Source organism: Hemitrygon akajei, chromosome 20 (assembly GCF_048418815.1).
Source record: "Hemitrygon akajei chromosome 20, sHemAka1.3, whole genome shotgun sequence".
Lineage (NCBI taxonomy): Eukaryota > Metazoa > Chordata > Chondrichthyes > Myliobatiformes > Dasyatidae > Hemitrygon > Hemitrygon akajei.
Window position 1 is genome coordinate 4,125,569 of NC_133143.1, and position 21,243 is coordinate 4,146,811.

The window sequence follows — 21,243 nt, forward strand, 5'->3', positions numbered from 1 at the left end:
AGTACCTGACTACAGCAGACTCTGAGTCCGTCTGAAAACTTCGAGCCTCCGACCAGCCTCTCTGATACAGCCTCCCAAGCGCCTTCGATCTCGTCCCGGCCGCCGAAACAAGCAAAGCCGAGGTCTCAGCGGCCTTCTCCTCCGGAGATTCTGGACCAGCGGCAGTGAAGCGGGCATTTCAGAAGTTTCTCCAGATGTTCCTCCACGCTCTCACGTCTGTCTCCATCAAATCAGGATTGTGCACGGATCCCTACTTCACAAGTGACAGATATCCACCTCCAGAGAGGCCGCGTGTGCTGTGTCGCGCCGCCATTTTCTCCTCCACCAACCACTTGCTGGTCAAAAACCAACTGCGTGCACTTTTCGTGGTTTTACGTGTCACGTCCACAAATGAATGGATCGTCTCTACCTCCCTAGCGGGGAACGGGTATTGCTGATGTAATTTAGGTCAGGGTATCATTCAATTGGTGACATAAGGACATGTGACTCAGTTGTTCAATTCCATTTAAGGTAAGGTAGCAAAGAGGGATGTGAAGCGTTGGATGCTACTTGTAACCGAGAACGTGAGCTATGGTCAGACCAATGACATTCACCGTGACTAAAAACACGGGAATGTGCCATCATCGTGAACTTTACTCTATGTGCCTGTCTTCTCTGGACAAACCCGGATATGCCAGAAAGTTATGGCACTCTCTTTAGGGTAAGCAGTCCCAGACCAACTTTTTCTCTTACCTGACTGTTACCCTCCACCAGCTATCTGTCCATGAATGTCTGCAAAATATCAATTGTCAGCCGGATCGTTAAGCTGCAAATGTTTCTTGCAAACGTTTTGAACCCACTCCCGCTGATGAATTTCAGCAGTCTTTCATTTTCTTTAGTCCAGAGACCTTTTGCTCCCACCACGAATCCAAAATACTCCACGGATTCTGCGCCTGTAAGTTCTTGAATCTGGCGTGTGAGGTGTTTATACTTTTCCTCTTCCTCCTTCCACGCCCTTTCCAATGCTTGATGGTTGTCCTCGTATCGGATGGTTACGTCAACTACGGCCGCCCTCCCTGCCTTCACGAAGATCAGGTCCGGCTTCCATAATGGTCTGTCCTCTGTTCGAATGAGGTTCAACGTAAGCATCCCATCCTTCCTTACAGGCTTTTTCCTTCAACCTTTCCACGACTTTGTTACGTCATTTGATATGGCTTCTTTTGACGACCCAGCATCTTCCGGAGATGTGGGCCAGGGTTTCATCGGCCTCACTGCATCTCCTGCAGGTTTTTACTGTCCCTTTGTCTCCCTTATTCCTCGTACATTGTGTGGGGTATTGACCACATCTCAGGAGCAAAGTGTCCACAACTTGATACCCTTTCCACCCTTCATGGTTTTTCAGCCACCAGTTAGACGGCTCGGTGGTTTTGAAGTCTTTAACTCCCGAACCTTGTTGGGTAAGTTGGGCCCACTTGTCGAACTCCACTGACCACCAGTCTAGTTCGAATTTAGGTGGTCTACCATTGTCCTCCTCCATCGTCTCTCCGAGGACATCCTGAAGCATAAAAGGGTCCTCCCCTAAGTATGCCTCGATGTCGAATTCTTGCTGACCCATGACATCCTTTAGCACCTGGAGGCCTATCAGACTCTGAATCTTTGCCCGGTTGTCCTCTTCAGCCATACTGAAAGATGCTTTAATAATTCTGTCCTCTGAAAGCTCCAAAGCCAGCCCCTTCCTTATCACGGCGATTGGGATTTGGGTCTCCAACTTTGGTAGACACAACCCTCCATCTTTCACTTTTGAATACAATATTCTGTCGGTTGTGTCCTGTGGCATGTGGAGTATCTCCTTCACCGTCGTCCAGATCAGCTGGTCTCGTTCTCTCAGGGTGTTCTGTGATGCCTCGTTAAGGGTTAGATGGTAATAGATTCGTGGAATTATAAACATTCGCATGAGCTTGATCTTTTGCAGTGGCTTGAGCTTTGCTGCTTTCAGGCTCTGGAACCACGTATCCAGTTCATTCCTCCAGTTGTCATCTTTAATACAGCACTGTGGGTCGATTTTCGCCCCGAGGTACTTCTCAGTCTCTCCTGGTGGGATGAACTGGATATCTCTACCTTCCAGGCTCCACTGTTTCCTCACGTTGTACAGGTAGGTCTTACTTCTACACTCACAGTAAAAACCTTTGGTTTTCCTCACGTTGACCTCCAGCCTGGTAGCCTTGCAGAACTTGTTTAGGATCTGCAGGTTTTCCGCCATCCCTTCGTGGGAACTGCTTAGGAGTGCTATATCACTTCCACTTCTCTCCCTCTTCTCTCTAGTGTGCTTATTAGCGGGTCCAGGGCAATATTGAAGAGTACAGGTGACATTGGGTCCCCTTGTTTGACCCCTTTCATCACAGAGATCTTGTCAGTCTTGTCCTCTCCGACTTCAACAACTGCCATCGTGCCATTCGACAAGCTTCCTAAATCTCAGTGGTGCCCCTACTCTTTGCAGTGACTTCTGGATCAGCTTGTGGCCCACTGAGTCGAACGCCTTCGCCAGATCCACGAAAACTACTGCCAGGTCTCTATTCTGCCTTTTGGACCCCTTAATGATGTTTTGGAGGATGATTATGTTCTCATTGCACCGTGGCGTCTTTTCCAGGAAACTTTTTTGCCTCTTACTGATCACAACTGCTCTACGTAGTCGCTTTGCGAGGATCTTCGTAAACAACCTCAGCAGCAGTGGACCAATAGTGATAGGTCTTCAGTTGTCCAGGTTTTTCAGTTCCTCAACATCCTCTATTATTGGTATAAGCACTGTTCTACTCTTTTTTAAACACTCCGGGATGGTGCCAGCTTTCAGCCACAGAGAGAATAACTGTAGTAGGGGTTGCTCGTTGTCAACGATTCCTTCCAGGTCCTCTTTCTTGATACTGTCCGGACCTGCTGCCGTATCTTTCTTAACTTCCATCAGAGCCTTCTTGATCTCATCCATTTCAATTTCTTTCATCAACTCCATGGATACACCGGGGGTTGGAAATGTCTCTGAAATGTCCCAGCCAATATTGATCAGATGTCCATAATGGCCTGCTGTGTAGAGGTCTCACTGTATTTGAGTCTCTTGAGTGCCAGCATTCCTGTGCACGTTCTTCCATAGGAACCTCAAGCCCAGTTGCCTTGCAGAATCTCAAGGTTTCCCACCATCCCTTCGTAGGAGCCGCTAAGGAGTGCTATGTCATCCGCAAAGGTCAGTGCCGTACACCTGGCCCCCGCCCCCACTTCCACTCCCCTCCCACCTCTTTCCAGTGGGTCCATGGCATTGTTAAAGAGGACAGGTGACACGGGGTCTCCTTGCTTCACCCCTTTCCTCAGTGATTTTGTTGGTGCGTTCCTCTCCGACTTCCACCACTGTAGTTGTGTCGGTGTACAAGTCTTTGACTAACTGCCTGAACCGCTGTGGCACCCCCACTCTTTGCCGTGACTTCTGAATCAGCTTATGGCCCACTGAATCAAATGCCTTTGCCAAATCCACAAATACCACTGCCAGGTCTTTGTTTTGCCTTTTGGAACCCTTGATGATGTTCCTGAGGATGGTGATATTCTCGTTACATCCTGGAGTCTTTGCTAGGAAGCCCTTCTGCCTTCTGCTTTGCTGAGTTGTTTTGCGAGAATCTTCGTGAACAATCTCAGAAGCAGTGGACCAATGGTGATGGGTCTCCAGTTGTCCAGATTCTTGATTCTTAAGTTCCTCAGCATCCTCGGTTTTTGGGTTAAGCACCGTTCTGCTCCTCTTAAGACATTCCGGGATGGTGTCGGCTTTCAGCCAAAGTGAGAATAGCGGTGGAAGGAGTTGCTCATTCTCTGCTATGATGCCTTCCAAGTCTTCCTTCTTAATACCATCTGGACCTGCTGCCGTATCTTTCTTTATTTCCTTTAAAGCCTCCTTGATCTTGTCCTTCTCAATTTCCTTCTTCATTTCCATGGAGTCAAATAGATCGTGGTGGTCCGCCTTTTCACTAAGGTCAGCCTTGTTATTTACGCCCCCCAATTTATGTCAGAAGCGAATGTATACCTCTTCCTTCTTCAGTTCACACTGACTAGGACCATGTGCTCCCATGATCTGTCTGGCCAGCTTCTTCCTGTCCTTCTGGAAGAGTATTTGGGCCGCTTTATAGATAGATAGATAGATACTTTATTCATCCCCATGGGGAAATTCAACTTTTTTTCCAATGTCCCATACACTTGTTGTAGCAAAACTACTTACATACAATACTTAAATCAGTAAAAAAAAATATGATATGCATCTAAATCACTATCTCAAAAAGCATTAATAATAGCTTTTAAAAAGTTCTTAAGTCCTGGCGGTAGAATTGTAAAGCCTAATGGCATTGGGGAGTATTGACCTCTTCATCCTGTCTGAGGAGCATTGCATCGATAGTAACCTGTCGCTGAAACTGCTTCTCTGTCTCTGGATGGTGCTATGTAGAGGATGTTCAGAGTTATCCATAATTGACCGTAGCCTACTCAGCGCCCTTCGCTCAGCTACCGATGTTAAACTCTCCAGTACTTTGCCCACGACAGAGCCCGCCTTCCTTACCAGCTTATTAAGACGTGAGGCGTCCCTCTTCTTAATGCTTCCTCCCCAACACGCCACCACAAAGAAGAGGGCGCTCTCCACAACTGACCTATAGAACATCTTCAGCATCTCACTACAGACATCGAATGACGCCAACCTTCTTAGGAAGTACAGTCGACTCTGTGCCTTCCTGCACAAGGCATCTGTGTTGGCAGTCCTGTCTAGCTTCTCGTCTAACTGTACTCCCAGATACTTGTAGGTCTTAACCTGCTCCACACATTCTCCATTAATGATCACTGGCTCCATATGAGGCCTAGATCTCCTAAAGTCCACCACCATCTCCTTGGTCTTGGTGATATTGAGACGCAGGTAGTTTGAGTTGCACCATATCACAAAGGCTGCCATCTTCCCACCTGATCTTCCCAGTGTGGCGGTGTCTCTCATGTTGACCCAGTCCAATCTTCGTGTCGAATGATGCTTCGCATACCTTGCACATGAATTATCCTGACATTAGTCCTGTTTGTGACAAGTGTAAAGGTGTTGAGTCTTCTCTTATCCATATGTACTGGGCCTGTCCTAGTCTAGAGAAATTTTGGAGAAGTTTTTTTGACTTTATCCCATATCCTTAATTGCCACTTAGAACCTAATCCTCTGTTTGCTCTTTTTGGTACCTTGGGTGAGGCAGATACACATTTGAGTCCAACTAAACATCGAACATTATCTTTTGCCTCTCTTTTGGTTAGGCGCTTAATTCTTAAATGGAGAGATGTTGCCCCTCCCACCCATGCTCAATGGCTTAGTGATATTATGTTCTGTTTAGACCTTGAAAAAATTCACTACTCACTTCTCAACTCAGACATAAAGTTTCAAAAGGTGTGGGGACCTTGAATATTTTCACAACCCCTCTAGATTGTCTATTTTCTTTAATCCCTTACTTACAGCTTTTTTTCTTTCTGTAAGTTCTACGGTTTCTTTTTGTTTGAAACTTCATTTTAGTTTTGGTAGTAAGCATTATTTTTTTTGTTTTTATTTATATTTACAGTTTTGGGGGTTTAGATGCTCCAATTAATTTTTTTACATCTTGTAAAGGTTGGCCTGGGTTTTTTTTCTGTGGGAGGGTGGGGAGGATTCTAACTTTATATGATTTTATTCTGGGTGCTATTTCTTTATTGTTTTGAACTATATAATCGATATGTTTATTTTGCACTGTATTAATCTTTATTGCTGTTGGGTTTTTGCTTGTAGTAGCTGTAGAAATGCATAAAAAAATCAACTTAAAAAAATAAAATCAGAGTCATACAGTCATATAACCACCACGTCTAATACAACCATACCTGTACATAATGCAACTAGGTTTGAATCCGGCCTGTTAGACAAAAGTGCAATCCATAGAGACTCTTCATATTGACGACTACTTTTCTATTTTCTTGACTCTTCTGACTTTCCATAACATACAGTCAGTTTAGTTCAACCTGGTTTATCTTTGGCAGTGGTTCTCCTTCCTCAGGTGTTCCAATGTTTACATTTCTCATCCCTAAGTTTCACTCTACTGTGTTCCCAGTAGCCTCTGTGTGTTAGTTACGTTGGTTTCAACTTCCCCCCACACAACGCAAACTCAGACTACCATTGGAAGCCTTACTCTGTTCTGAAATTCCCTCATCAAATGCCTTCCATTCTCCACTCCAAAATCCAACACTGTTTCTACAGGGTTGTTTTCCCCACCAGCTCCAAACACAAAGGAGTATAAAAGCACAGCACTAGATGTTGAAATGCAAAGCTGCTAATGCAGGTGTTTGAGAGCCTCAGGTGATCAAGGCCATTGAAATCTCTCCATTCAAACAGAGGAGTGTTGTATGTTTGTTCTGTACATGTGCCCATTGCTGTGTTCACTCGCTGTCTGAAATAAAGATAAATTTGTATCTCGCTGTTTTCAGTGTGCACGGCAAAAGAGAGCAGTAGTCTTAGGCTTACTAGCACTGGTCACACAGGTGTACTATACTTAGATGGGATAAGCTGAACTGTTCTGGGGTCATTCCATAAAAACTCCCACCATCCTACTCATTTATTATGCAGATCTTTGACTTTACAGTTAATTGAGATTGTTCACATTCAGCTTGTGGTATTAGGGACTGCTTTGGTTAATAAATTCAGAAGGTGAATGATAATGTGACATAGTCCTTCACTAGTGGACCACAATGAAGGGAGGAAGTTGATTAACTAAGGCAGTGATGCACAAACTTGTTTAGAGGACTTCTTTCTTCCTGCTTGTAAGTAACATTTGTTACAAAATTAATATTTTATTGCTGGGTGTGTAAAGTTTTGATTAATACATTAAAGAAGGGTATTCCTGTTTCTCACTACAGGTCCTTGCTGTGATCTGTTCCTACATTTGTTCAACTACAGACCAATTCTTTAGAAGTACTCACGATCTGAATCACTGCTAAAATCAAACAAAAAGCTGTATGGTACTTTCAGCAGTATTACTAAAAGATACTTGCTTTATCTATTAATTTAGGATTACCTCAACTAATATACATTCGTCCTTACCAAAATGGTGTGACCCAGGACTTACGAGTGTAAAGGGGGTTTCTTCTTTTCCTTTGTTACTGTGTATGTAATCAAAATGGCGTCTTTGTTTTGTTAAAAGTAGGAATGCTGGCATCTTTGTTATGATAAGTGCTGGAAGCTTGTTTGGGACTGTAAACTGATTGTTGGCGGGGATTTTGGGGAGTCGGCGCGATGGAGTGAGAGAGAGAGGATGGGATGCTGGAAGCTGGGCGACGGAACGGACCCCGAGCGGGGGTCCCCGGCCCAAGGTTTTCGGTGAGGAGAGGAGACGGAGACAGAGGAGTGTGGAGCGTCTGGTCGACCACCGTGGGTGGTCCCAGGAGGCGGGTCGAGGAGTTCGGAGGGGATCGAATGCCAGAAGACTTCAGTAATTGAGCTCCAGCGGTTGTGCACGAAGTGGTTTGGACTTTGATAAGTTTGGCGCCTTTTCTTTTTTTTTCTTCTTCATATATACTGTATCATTAGTAATCGCTTAGTTATAGTAATCTTTATAAATTGTACTAATTTAATCGCATAAGGTGTACTGTCTGTGTTTTTGGGCGAGGCGGGGACATCACACAGCATCCACACCAGCTGATTACCCAGTTTGGCGGGGCCGAAGGCTGCTCCCCCTAGACTAGAACGAGTTTGAGCGATGCCTGAGGCGACCCGGGGTTACACAAAGGGAACGTTTCCTTTGAAATATCCACAGATGGCAGTGGAGGCTAAGTTATAGGGTATACTTAGAGATCATGGATTCTTGATTAGTAGGGACATCAGTGGTTACAAGACGAAGGCAGGAGAGTGGGGCTGAGAGTGAAAAGTCAGCATGATCAAATGGCAGAGCAGACTTCATGGTCTGAATCTGCTCCTATGTCTTGTGGTCTTATTCCACAAGTGGAATATGTGTCTGGATGGGCTCACATTTGTATCTGGTGGAAACTGCAAAGAACAGTCTTTTGAATAGGTGGTAGAGGTAGATACATTAAGGACATTTAAATGAGATTATTAAGTAGGCAGATATATGAAAGAAAAATGGAGGGCTATGTGAGAGAGAGGGAAGAGATTGCTGAGCCTCTGGCGATGATCTTCGCATCATCAATGGGGACGGGAGAGGTTCCGGAGGATTGGAGGGTTGCGGATGTTGTTCCCTTATTCAAGAAAGGGAGTAGAGTTAGCCCAGGAAATTATAGACCAGTGAGTCTTACCTCAGTGGTTGGTAAGTTGATGGAGAAGATCCTGAGAGACAGGATTTATGAATATTTGGAGAGGCATAATATGATTAGAAATAGCATGGCTTTGTGAAAGGCAAGTCATGTGATGAGCCAACCAAGCTGAGATGGGGTCCAGAGTTGACCCCCCTGTGAACTATGCTGCACGGGGTACATGACACGAGCATGATTGAATTTTTTGAGGATGTGACTAAACACATTGATGATGGTAGAGCAGTAGATGTAGTGTATATGAATTTCAGCAAGACATTTGACAAGGTACCCCAATGCTTTTTCAGAAAGTAAGGAGGCATGGGATCCAAGGGGGCATTGCTTTGTGGATCCAGAACTGGCTTGCTCACAGAAGGCAAAGAGTGGTTGTAGATGGGTCATATTCTGCATGGAGGTCGGTGACCAGTGGTGTGCCTCAGGGATCTATTCTGGGACTCCTACTCTTCATGATTTTTATAAGTGATCTGCTGAAGAAATGGAGGGATCGTTTAGTAAGTTTGCTGATGACACAAAGGTTGGAGGTGTTGTGGATAGTGTGGAGGGCTGTCAGGTTACAGCAGGACATCAATAGGATGCAAATTGGGCTGAGAAGTGGCAGATGGAGTTCAACCCAGATAAGTGTGAAGTGGTTCATTTTGGTAGGTCAAATATGAGAACAGAATATAGCATTAATGGTAAGACTATTGGCAGTGTGGAGGATCAGAGGGATCTTGGGGTCCAAGTCCATAGGACACTCAAGGCTGCTGCACAGAGTGAATCTGTGGTTAAGAAAACATAGGGTGCATTGGCCTTCATCAATCGTGGGACTGAGTTTAGGAGCCGAGAGGTAATGTTGCAGCTATTTAGGACCCTGGTCAGACCCCATTTTGAGCACTGTGCTCAGTTCTGGCCACCTCACTACAAGAAGGATGTGGAAACTATAGAAAGTGTGCAGAGGAGATTTACAAGGATGTTACCTGAATTGGGGAGTATGCCCTATGAGAATAGGTTGAGTGAACTTGGCCTTTTCTCCTTGGAGCAACGGAGGATGAGAGGTGACCTGATAGAGGTGTATGATGAGAGGCATTGATTGTGTGGATAGTCAGAGGCTTTTCCCCAGGGCTGAAATGGCTAACATGAGAGGGCACAGAGGAGGTGGAGGGCATGGAAGTAGGTACAGAGATGTCAGGGGCAAGTTTTTTTAAGCAGAGAGTGGTGAGTGCATGGAATGGGCTGCCGGCAATGGTGCTGGAGATGGATTCGATAGTCTTTTAAGAGACTCCTGGACTCCTCACTAATTTTTATAGATGCACCGTAAAAAGCATTCTTCTAGGGTGCATCACAACCTGGTATGGAAGTTGTCCTGTCCAAGACCAGAAGAAGCTGCAGAAGATCGTGAACATAGCCCAACACATCGCACAAACCAATCTTCCATCCTTGGACTCACTTTACACCGCACGCTGTCGGAGCAGTGCTGTCAGGATAATCAAGGACACGACCCACCCAGCCAACACACTTTTTGTCCCTCTTCCCTCCGGGAGAAGGTTCAGGAGCTTGAAGATTCGTACGGCCAGATTTGGGAACAGCTTCTTTCCAACTGTGATAAGACTGCTGAACGGATCCTGACCCGGATCTGGGCCGTACCTTCCAAATATCCAGACCTGATTTGCACTACCTTACTTTCCCTTTTCTATTTTCTAATTATGATTTACAATTTAAATTTTTATTATATTTACTTTGATTTGTACTTCAGGGAGCACGAAGCACAGAATCAAATATTGCTGTGATGATTGTACGCTCTAGTATGAATTGTTTGGTGACAATAAAGTTACATGGAATGCAGAAAAATAGAAGGTTATGGGTAACTTTAGGTAATTTTTAAGGTAAGGACATATTCAGCACAGCTTTGTGGGCCGAAGGGCCTGTATTGTGCTGTAGGTTTTCTAGGTTTCTATGTTAATATTTCTGACCATGGGATTTTATTGAAACATTAACTCTTGTTCTATCTACACACGGTGACACCATCACCCATAGATAACACTGTCACTGGGCATGTAAACACTACTTCCTACTATAAATTATATTATTGCACTTACGTTCTATACATTTGTTTTGGTTTTTGACCATAAGACACAGGAGCAGATTTAGCCCATCAAGTCTGCTCCACCATTCCAACATGGCTGATCCCAGATCCCACAACCCCATTCACCTGCCTATGAAATGAACGGCTTATGCCTTAAACCAACCCTCCACAGCAGTCTGTGGCAGAGCATTACACAGCTTCACTACTCTCTCGCTAAAAAAAATCCTCATTACTTCTGTTCTAAAAGGTCACCTCAATTTTGAGGCTGTGCCCTCTAGTTCTGGATACCCCCACCAGAGGAAACATCCTCTCCACATTTACCTCATAGAACATTACAGCACAGGAACAGGCCTTTTGCCTAGTCCCACTAACCTGCACCTGGACCATATCCCTCCATACTACCCCTCTCATCCATGTACCTGTCCAAGTTTTTCTTAAATGTCAAAAGTGAGCCCGCATTCACCACTTCATCTGGCAGCTCATTCCACACTCCCACCACTCTCTGTGTGAAGCCCCCCCCAATGTTCCCTTAAAATTTTTCCCCCTTCACCCTTAACCCATGACCTCTGGTTTTTTTCCCCTCTGGCCTCAGTGGAAAAAGCCTGCTTGCATTCCCTCTATCTATACCCATCATAATTTTACACATCTCTATCAAATCTCCCCTCATTCTTCTATGCTCCAGGGAATAAAGTCCTAACCTATTCAACCTTTTCCTATAACTCAGGTCCTCAAGTCCCGGCAACATCCTTGTAAACCTTCTCTGCACTCTTTCAACCTTATTAATATCCTCCCTGTAATTAGGTGACCAAAACTGCACACAATACTCCAAATTCAGTCTCACCAATGTCTTATACAACCTCACCATAACATTCCAACACTTATACTTAATGCTTTGATTTATAAAGTTCAATGCGCCAAAAGCTCTCTTTACTACCCTATCTACCTGTGATGCCACTTTTAGGGAATTATGTACCTGTACTCCCAGATCCCTCTGTTCTACTGCACTCCTCAGTGTCCTACCATTTACCTTGTATGTTCTACCATGGTTTGTCCTTCAAAAGTGCAATATCCAGTCCTTTCAACAGTCAGTAGGTTTTAATGAGATCCCCCAATGTTCTTATAAATCCCAGTGAGAACAGGCCCAAAGCTGCCAAACGCTCCTCATATGTTAATTCCTTCATTCCCAGAATCATCCTTGTGAACCTCTTCTGGACTCTCCAATGACAACACATCCTTCTGTGATCATACATATCTTTATAGCATTTTGTTATAGAGTCAGAATTACATTAATACAGCAGAATTAAACATTATCTGATTTTATTGGTCTTTGACTTAAGGTAGCAGTGTGCATGAAATATTTTTAAAATCTGTCTTGTTTAATGGTTGGAGAATATCTGAAACAATTAATATCAACAAATTAAGTATTTTCATCCAAACCACAGAAGATTATCCTTGAATACTTGCACGAACAATGTACTATAACAGACTCTTCATAGAGTAAAAACAAAACTTTATTTCATTTATACAAGGTACCAATGCAAAACCTATAGGTAAGGAACACTTTATATTAAAATTCACCAAGCTGGATCCTGAGGTTCTTTATCCACCACTGAGGGACTCAAACCTACCAGAGTGTAAATCAGGATTGAATACTGTTAGACAAGAGATTAGTGTCTTATGTCAAAACCAAGTACACAGCTTTGTGGCAGATTGCCAGTATGTGACCACAAGGACAGAGCATACATGGCAGAGGAAACTTTGAGCTCATGAAAGGCACATAATATTATGTCTCATTGTACAACAGGTTTCAAGGTGATGAAACATACTTTGTTTTTGTGCAGTAAAAGGCACTTTAATTAATACCATTATAAATAATGCTAAAATACACTTTCACAAACAGAATTCGCATCTTAATTACATTTCTGTGAAGTTCTATTTTGGTAATCTGGGTGATCAGTTTTCTCTTGAAATTCATCCATCAAATTGACAAAACTTCATTATGTCAGGAAGAAGCCTTTACTTCAGCAAGTTCAGTGGTTACCTGGGTTACCCAGTCAAGACTTCAGCAGACATGTCCTCCACGTTCCTTTCAGTAGGGGTGCTGTTGCCTCTCTTACTGCACTGCAAGCCAGAGAATGGGTTGAACCATCCGAGCGAAAAGTTTCCGTCAAATGCTGCTTTCATTCCTTCCCAACCCAATGTCCTCTCCCAGGTGGGTGTTTCATTTTTGAGACGTTCTATGCCCTGGAAACAGTTACGATGCTGTGTAAAAGGTACTGAAAATTAAATACCATCATAAATATACTGCATCTCCAGAAAGAGTGGAAACCTGAATCCCCATCTCTAACAAGAGTGGAAACTCCTTTACCAGAAGGACTATGGCAGTTCAACACCCCCTTCTCTGGAGCAATTAAGGAAGTGCAATAAATGTTGGCCTTGCTAGCAACACTCAAATTCAGAAAACAAATACAGAAAAAAATGCCCTATTATGAATTATCGCAAAACATCTTTAAACACAGCTCACGAAAGGGGAGGTTTCTCTAGCTGAAGGAGATTTGGACGAACTTTAACCTGCATTACCTGAAATTGTACTTCCATTTTCCCTTCGGTCTCCTTGAACAAGGGATCCACTGTAAGAATCTTTCTCATCAGGATCAGGGAAAGGATGCCAGATCTCTTCCCTCATGGACAGTGGTGAACTAGCTGGGCTTTACAACAGTTTCATCTAGACAGCAGGCTTTTCTTTGTATAATTAAATTAATTCCCAGTTCTCAGGTGGCTACAGTATCCCTCAAACAGTGGGTGATCTCTAGTCCAAGCAGTGTGCTATTGTACTGTTTGCAGTTGGTTTTAATATTTACAGTACATCAACCCTTGTACAACCCAAATATATTCTCCCTTGTACAACCCAATACATTGTCAATGTATGCTTTCAACATACAAGTTTTATCTGCCTCTAACCAATGTTCTTAAAACTCTAGTGTCACTGAATCTAACCAAATGTGAAATGAGACTAGTGAACAAACTACATCAGGTCACTGGTTAGCACCTCTTACAACACACTTTATTGTTTCATTTTGCCACCAGAACTGGTTAGAATGCAATAAATTATAGCATTTTGCTTCTGAATTGTTTCTTAAAATGAGAAGGCAGCATTCAAATACACACTTTATAGGTTAACTCTCACAAGCCTAGTTTACATATACACATCTCCAGGACTGTGTATCCACAAGAGCAAAACTGCATTTTCATAGCTCCAGGACTGTGTATCCACAGGAACAGGACTACATGAAATGTGGGGACTTAGGAAGTGTACATCCCTTCCCTCTGGTTGAGTTTAGATCTATAGCTCTGAAATGCACAAAGGCACCACAGACGAGAGATTGCCATTAATTAAAATGAAGCTCATGCAGAAAGATGTACCTGGATCATTAAAGGTCAAGTATCATTTAAGATTTCTAGACAGAGTTGTGCAGGCACCAACTTTATTTCCATGACAGGCTGCAGTGTTAAAAGAGGAAAGAAGTCAGTTAGTTGAATAAGCAAAAGTAAGGAAAAGTGCAAACAAGTACGCACGGTTTGATTTCCTCAGAGAATAACACAGTGAATTCACAGGTCAGTGCAGTGAGTCTCCCATTACCTGTCACGTTAGTGCTGCCAATCTTGCAGATTTTCGTGACTGTCAGAGGTTACTTACTATTAGTCCCCTTTTATAAACATGTTATGCAAAAATATCACAGTGAATCCAGTTTAAGGGAGTGGGTAACGTATGAACAGCTGGATCCTGTATCCAGTCCCAAGCCACCCACATTTCTGAATAACTCCACCCTGGCTGCAGCAGGGTGACCCTAATCCCAATCCAGACTACCAGTGAGCGGTCATCAGAACTCAGGTTTCTCTCACAGAAGCTCACATGCTCTGCAGAACACTGCAGTTTTGAAGGAGCTGCTCAAATTGCAATGCAAGCTTCTGACTCATCCTGATAGGCAGAAATATTATAGCCCTCCCATATCCCTGCTCCCTACAAAGTTTTCTCCAGGCAAGTACCCCTCTCAGTTCTGTAAATGCATCCAATACCTCTCCATAACCTATTGCTGTGTAAACCCATTCCAACTACATCCAATATCACTGGATCCAAGTGTAATACTTTGATCCTATAGATGGTCTATAAACAAGTTAAAGATCTGGATGATATGAATGTGAATTTCAGCATTAGCAGCACTGTTCTGCAGGCGGGTTTTAGTTGTGGGCTCCCAGTATCAGTTTTCATGTGCAAATATCCCCATGGACAAACCAGGGTAGGACGTAGCTGGTGAGTGGTAGGGCACTGAGGAATGTGGTAGATCAGAGGGATCTGGGAATACAGATTCACAATTCTTTGAAAGTGGTGTCACAGGCAGATAGAGTCGTAAAGAAAGGCTTTGGCATACTGGCCTTCATAAATTAAAGTAACATTCCAATTCCTGGACTCGATATGTTGAAGTTGTAAAAGACATTGGTGATGCCCAATTTGAAGTATTGTGTGCAGTTTTGGTCACCTGCCTATGGGAAAGATGTCAATATAATCAGCTTTGAAAGAGTGCCGAGAGAATTTACAAGGATGTTGCCAGGACTTGAGGACCTGAATTACAGTACAGGGAAAGGTTGTATACATTTGGACTTTATTCCCTGGAGTGAAGGAGAATGAGGGGGAATTTGATAGAGGTATACAAAATTATGAGGGGTATAGATAGGGTAAATGCAAACAGGCTTTTTTCCATGAGAGGTCATAAGTTAAGGGTGAAAGGTGAATGTTTAAGGGGAGCTTCTTCACTCAGAGTGTGGAAAAAGCTAACAACAGAAGAGGTGGATGTGGTTCGATTTCAAAATTTAAGAGAAGTTTGGATAGGTACATGGATGGGAAGGGTATCGAGGGCTTTGTTTTGGGTGCAGGTTGATGGGACGAGGCAGATTAATAGTTTGGCATAGAAATGGGCTGAAAGGCCTGTTTCTGTGCTGTAGTGTTCTTTGAATCTAAAAGCAAAACAGCAGGTCAGTGGGCTGTTGTCAAAAAGATCAGGTGTGATATTTGCTGCCTTCATTCACTCTCCTTCATTTCAAATGTTCCCTTCAACTCATAGCGTACTCTTATCCAGTATCTGCAGACAACACCATACCCTGGTCCATCCTAAGTGGGATCAGTGGTAGAAGGAAAACACGAGAGATTCTGCAGATGCTGGAAATCTAGAGTGACACATACAAAATACAAGTCTCAGCAACATGATGGAGGGCCTCAGCCCAAAATGTCGACTGTTTTTACTTCTGCTGAGTTCCTGTGTTATAGTGTAGAAGAAAGCCACATCTCATCCCCTCACAATACGCAGACAAAACCTGCTCTGCCTGCAAGCTGTTAAAATTACAGGAATAATTGTATTTCTGCTGCTTGTGCTGTTGGGTATTTTATTTTAGGAGTTTTTTTTGCAAATGCAGTGTGTTCTGTTACCCAAGCTTCATAGACTAGTATTTTGGTTTCAGTAGCAGATAAACAATTATTTGCTCCACTTAGGAATGTTGAGTCAATTAATCAGGTTTGTCTTTGTACCTATTGTAGCCTTCTGCCCAGTGGGTTGCTGTGGAAGATTTGAGAGAGCAGGGTGAGATCAGATTCCTGAAGGACAGTAGTCTAGCTTGTTTTTTTGTGAGGAGGTGTGGAGAAGAACAGATGGGAAGATCTTGGAGGATCCCACCCAAAGGGAAGACCTTATTGCAAGAGTGCTTTGTGCAGGCAAATGGTTTCAAGGAGTAAGTGCCAATATCTCTGAGTCAGCCAGTTTGTTTGCGACAATCTTCGAGGGAAGTTTGGCCTGTGGCTGGTGATGTGTAAAGCGATACTCCCACCTACTACAGGAACAAGCTCCAATGTTTATATGTACAGTTCCACTGTAATGGGCCCTTTTATTTTTCTTTTCTTTTTCTGTTAACTGTTTGTTAAAGTGAAATATTGGTAAATATACTTTTGTAATTTTATGCCAGTGTATGATGTATTTTTTCCTGGCGATTGGTAACTCTGCATGGGGCAGTATTTACCCAGCATTCACCATTATTACATTCCAACTTTCCTGTTTGGTTAAGCCCAAATCATATTGACCCTGGCCATGTGATACTTAGAGGGTACCCTTCTCACCGGTACCCATACAATGCTGAGTCCTGTGCTTGATAGCCAGAGTTAGCTAATGAGCTGAGTTTGTTACGAGCCCCAGTACATCCAGCTATCAATGGATCCAGCACAATCAGCGCCCACCTTACAAAATTTATGCAAATGTTTAAAAACTAATCCTTGGAGCTGCCTCCCAGAGACCTCACTTGGCAAACTGTTACAAAATCAAGGCCTGATTTGGTGTTTAGGACATATATAATGCTGAGCAACTACTGATAGCCTTAGTGCGGTGATATTTATGATGCATTTTAGATCACTGTAGGTACACTCAATGTCAGTGTGTTCCATGTTTGATAGAAACAATGCCATTGAAAAGACCCTTAATGGCATTGCTCCTGTAAAATACAGTCAAAGAATGATGGAGACCAGTCACAGGCCATTTGGCCTGTCTGGTCTATTCAGAATCCTCCCTGGCAGTCTCAGATGCCTGCATTCTGCTCATAACCCACTAAACTCCTCCCCTCCATGTACCTTTCATGTCTCCTAAATGTTGCAATTGTACCTGCTTTGACCATTTCCTCTGAGAGCTCATTCTAAGTACCTTTTCAGTTTCTCTTAAATTGCTCCACTTTTATATCTGTGCCCTCTAGTTTTGGATTCCTCAATCCTGGAGAAAAGACTATGACCTTCCACCTTATTCATACCCCTGATGATTTTATAAACTTTTATGAGGTTACCTTTCATTCTCTTGTGGTTCAGGGAATAACCTCTCCCTATCGCTCAGACCATCTACCCCAGGCAATGACTTATATAACTCAGAGTCCTGCCATGTGCAGAAGTTCGCTGATGACATGGCCATAGTGGGGTGTGTCAGGAATGGACAGGAGGAGGAGTATAGGAAACTGATACAGGACTTTGTGATATGGTGCAACTCAAACTACCTGCGTCTCAATATCACTAAGACCAAGGAGATGGTGGTGGACTTTAGGAGATCTAGGCCTCATATGGAGCCAGTGATCATTAATGGAGAATGTGTGGAGCAGGTTAAGACCTACAAGTATCTGGGAGTACAGTTAGACGAGAAGCTTGACTGGACTGCCAACACAGATGCCATGTGCAGGAAGGCACAGAGTCGAATGTACTTCCTAAGAAGGTTGGCGTCATTCAATGTCTGTAGTGAGATGCTGAAGATGTTCTATAGGTCAGTTGTGGAGAGCGCCCTCTTCTTTGTGGTGGCGTGTTGGGGAGGAAGCATTAAGAAGAGGGACGCCTCACGTCTTAATAAGCTGGTAAGGAAGGCGGGCTCTGTCGTGGGCAAAGTACTGGAGAGTTTAACATCGGTAGCTGAGCGAAGGGCGCTGAGTAGGCTACGGTCAATTATGGATAACTCTGAACATCCTCTACATAGCACCATCCAGAGACAGAGAAGCAGTTTCAGTGACAGGTTACTATCTATGCAATGCTCCTCAGACAGGATGAAGAGGTCAATACTCCCCAATGCCATTAGGCTTTACAATTCTACTGCCAGGACTTAAGAACTTTTTAAAAGCTATTATTAATGCTTTTTGAGATGGTGATTTAGATGCATATCATATTTTTTTTACTGAGTTAAGTATTGTATGTAATTAGTTTTGCTACAACAAGTGTATGGGACATTGGAAAAAAGTTGAATTTCCCCATGGGGATGAATAAAGTATCTATCTATCTATCTATAACTGCAGCCTCATGTCTCTAAGCCTGAAGGCCAGCATGTTAAACGCCTTCTTCACCACGTCTACTTGCACGGCCAGTTTGACCAAACTATGCACTTGTATTCCCAGGCTTCTCCGTTCCACAACACTCGCAAGTGCCCTACCATTCACTGTAACATCTCTACAGTGAAGTCAGGCTCACTAGTCTGTAATTCCCTGGCCTGTTCTTCAACAATGGAATATTAACCACCCTCCACTCTTCTGGAACTCTGACAAAGCAAGTATCTCCACAAAGACCTCTGTGATTTCTTCCTTGGCCTCCCATAATATCCAGAGTGGCATGGTCAGGCCCTGGAAATTTGCTTACCTTAATGCACTTAAAGGCAGCACATACCTCGACTGAAATAGGTATATGATCCAAGACCCCACCACTTACTTCTTTGGCATCCGTGATTTTCTTGATAAACAGCGAAGAGAAATAGATATTAAAATCTCAGCCATTTGCTGCAGCTCTACCAACAGGCAGCCCTGAAGTTTATTCTTTTTCTAGTCACTCTTTTATTGTTAATGTAACCTCATGGGATTATCTTTACCCTGCCTATAAAGTCCATCTCATACCCCTTAATGCCCTCCTCATTTCCCTCTTAAGCTTGCTCTTATATTTTATATTTGTCAAGGGGTTCATTTGTATGCAGCTGCCTAAATGCAATGAAGGCTTCCTACTTATTCTGAACAAAGTATTGGCAGCTCTTGTCAGCCAGAGTTCCCTGACCTTTATATATCTACCCTTCACCTTAACAGGACAATGCTGCCACTGGACTCTTGACTCCCTGCCACTTTCTAAAAGCCTCCCAACTTGCCAACTGTCCCTTTGGTTTAAAATAGTTACCCATTTGTTCCCAGCTAGATCCTGTCAAATGTCCTCAAAGTTGACCCTGCTCAAATTAGAGTCATAGAAAAGTACAGAAACGGGCCCTTCAGCCCATCTGGTCTGTGCTGAACCATTTATACTACAGCCCTACAGACGCCTGTACTCCATGCACCTATCCCAACTTCTAAACATTGAAATTGAGTTCACATGCACCATCTCACTCCACACTCCCATGACCCTCTGAGCGAAGAAGTTTCCCCTCATATTCCCCTAAAACTTTTCACCTTTCACTCTTAAACGTTAGTTGTAGTCCCACCTAACCAGTGGAAAAAAGCCTGCTTGCATTTACTCTATACTCATAATTTTGTATACCTCCATCAAATCTTCCTTCAATCATCTACACTCCAAGGAATAAAGTCCTGCCCTATTCAATCTTTCTATATAACTCAGGTCCACCAGTCCGAGCAACATCCTTGTAAGTTTTTCTCTGTACTCTTTCAACCTTATTTATATTGTTCCTGTAGGTAGGTGTCCAAAACTGTAGCCCAAATTAGGCCTCACCAACGTTTTGTACAACTTCAACACAACATCCCATCTCCTGTACTCAACATCTTGATTTATGAAGGCCAATGTGTCAAAAGCTTTCTTTACAACCCTACCTAACTGTGACACCACTTTCAATGAATTATGGACCTGTACTCTGCAGGGATCTGTTCTGGGACCCCTCCACTTTGTGATTTTTACAAATAACCTGGATGAGGAAGTGGAGGGATGGGTTAGTAAGTTTGCTGATGACACAAAGGTTGGAGGTGTTGTGGATAGTCTGGAGGGCTGTCAGAGGTTACAGCGGGACCTTGATAGGATGCAGAACTGGGCTGAGAAGTGGCAGATGGAGTTCAAGCCAGCTAAATGTGAAGTGGTTCATTTCAGTAGGTCAATTTTGAAGACAATATAATATTAATAAGTAAGACTCTTGGCAGTGTGGAGGATCAGCGAGATCTTGGGGTCCGTGTCGATAGGACACTCAAAGCTGCTGCGCAGATTGACAGTGTTGTTAAGAAGGTGTATGGTGTGTTGGTATTCAGCAACTGTGGGATTGAGTTCAAGAGCCATGAGGTAATGTTACAGCTATACAAGACCTTAGACCCCACTTGGAATACTGTGTTCATTTCTGGTCACCTCATTACAAGAAGGATGTGGATACTATAGAGAGTGCAGAAGAGATTTTTTTTTACAAGGATGTTGCCTGGATTGAAGAGGATGCCTTATGAGAATAGGTTGAGTGAACTTGGCCTTTTCTTCTTGGAGCAACAGAGGATGAGAGATGACCTGGTAGAGGTGTATACGATGATGAGAGGCATTGATCGTATGGATAGCCAGAAACTTCTACCCAGGATTGAAATGGCTAACACGAGGGGACACAGTTTTAAGGTGCTTGGAAGTAGGTACAATGGGGATGTCAGAGGAAAATTTTTCACACGGTGTGTGGTAAGTGCGTGGGATGAACTGCTAGCGAAGGTGGTGGAGGCAGATACAATAGGGTCATTAAGAGACTCTTAGATAGGTACATGGAGTTTAGAAAAACACAGGGCTGTGCCCTAGGGAAATTCTGGGCAGTCTCTAAAGTAGGTTACATGGTCGGCACAACATTGTGGGCCGAAGGGCCTGTAATGTGCTGTAGATTTGCATATTCCCAGATCCCTTGTCCCACCATACTCTTCAGAGCCTACCTTTCACTGTGTAAGTCCGACCCTGGTTGATCCAACCTTGCACTTGTCTGCATTAAATTCCATCTGCCATTTTCCAGCCCATTTTCCCTGCTGGTCCGTATTCCACTGCATGCTCTGATAGTCTTCCGTGCAGTCCACTACAACTCCAATCTTGGTGTCATCTGAAAATGTGCTTATCCAGTTTACAACGTTATCATCCAGATCATTGATACAGATGACAAACAACAATGGATCCACCCAGCACTGATCCCTGCAGCACACCACTAGTCACAGACCTCCAATCAAAGGCAACTATATACTACCACTCTCTGGCTTCTCCCACAAAGCCAGTTTACTACCTCATATTAAATACCAAGCAAATGAACCTTGTTGACCAACCTCCCTTGTGAGACCTTGTCAGATGCTTTGCTAAAGTCCATATAGACAACATTCACTGCCTTACT

At 43.5% G+C, this 21,243-nt stretch overlaps 2 protein-coding genes across 9 annotated transcripts in view; one reads left to right on the plus strand and one right to left on the minus strand.

The window, feature by feature from the left end:
• Positions 1 to 21,243, plus strand: part of tmem42a (transmembrane protein 42a) — an 82,860-nt gene that overhangs the window by 35,627 nt on the left and 25,990 nt on the right. The window lies entirely within an intron of this gene.
• The window catches only part of LOC140742191 (palmitoyltransferase ZDHHC3), a 111,519-nt gene continuing 102,141 nt past the window's right edge, over positions 11,866 to 21,243 (minus strand). The window contains exons 8-10 of one of the 8 annotated variants that reach the window (XM_073072976.1): positions 18,567 to 18,656; positions 13,796 to 13,873; positions 12,481 to 12,616 (exon numbers count right to left, since the gene is read on the minus strand). In XM_073072976.1, the coding sequence (XP_072929077.1) occupies positions 13,811 to 13,873; positions 18,567 to 18,656 (153 nt within the window). In that variant the 3' untranslated portion in view covers positions 12,481 to 12,616; positions 13,796 to 13,810. Of the gene's footprint in view, positions 12,649 to 13,795; positions 13,874 to 18,566; positions 18,657 to 21,243 lie in introns of all 8 variants that reach the window. The other 7 variants (XM_073072978.1, XM_073072973.1, XM_073072979.1 and 4 more) reach the window with 7 other exon arrangements.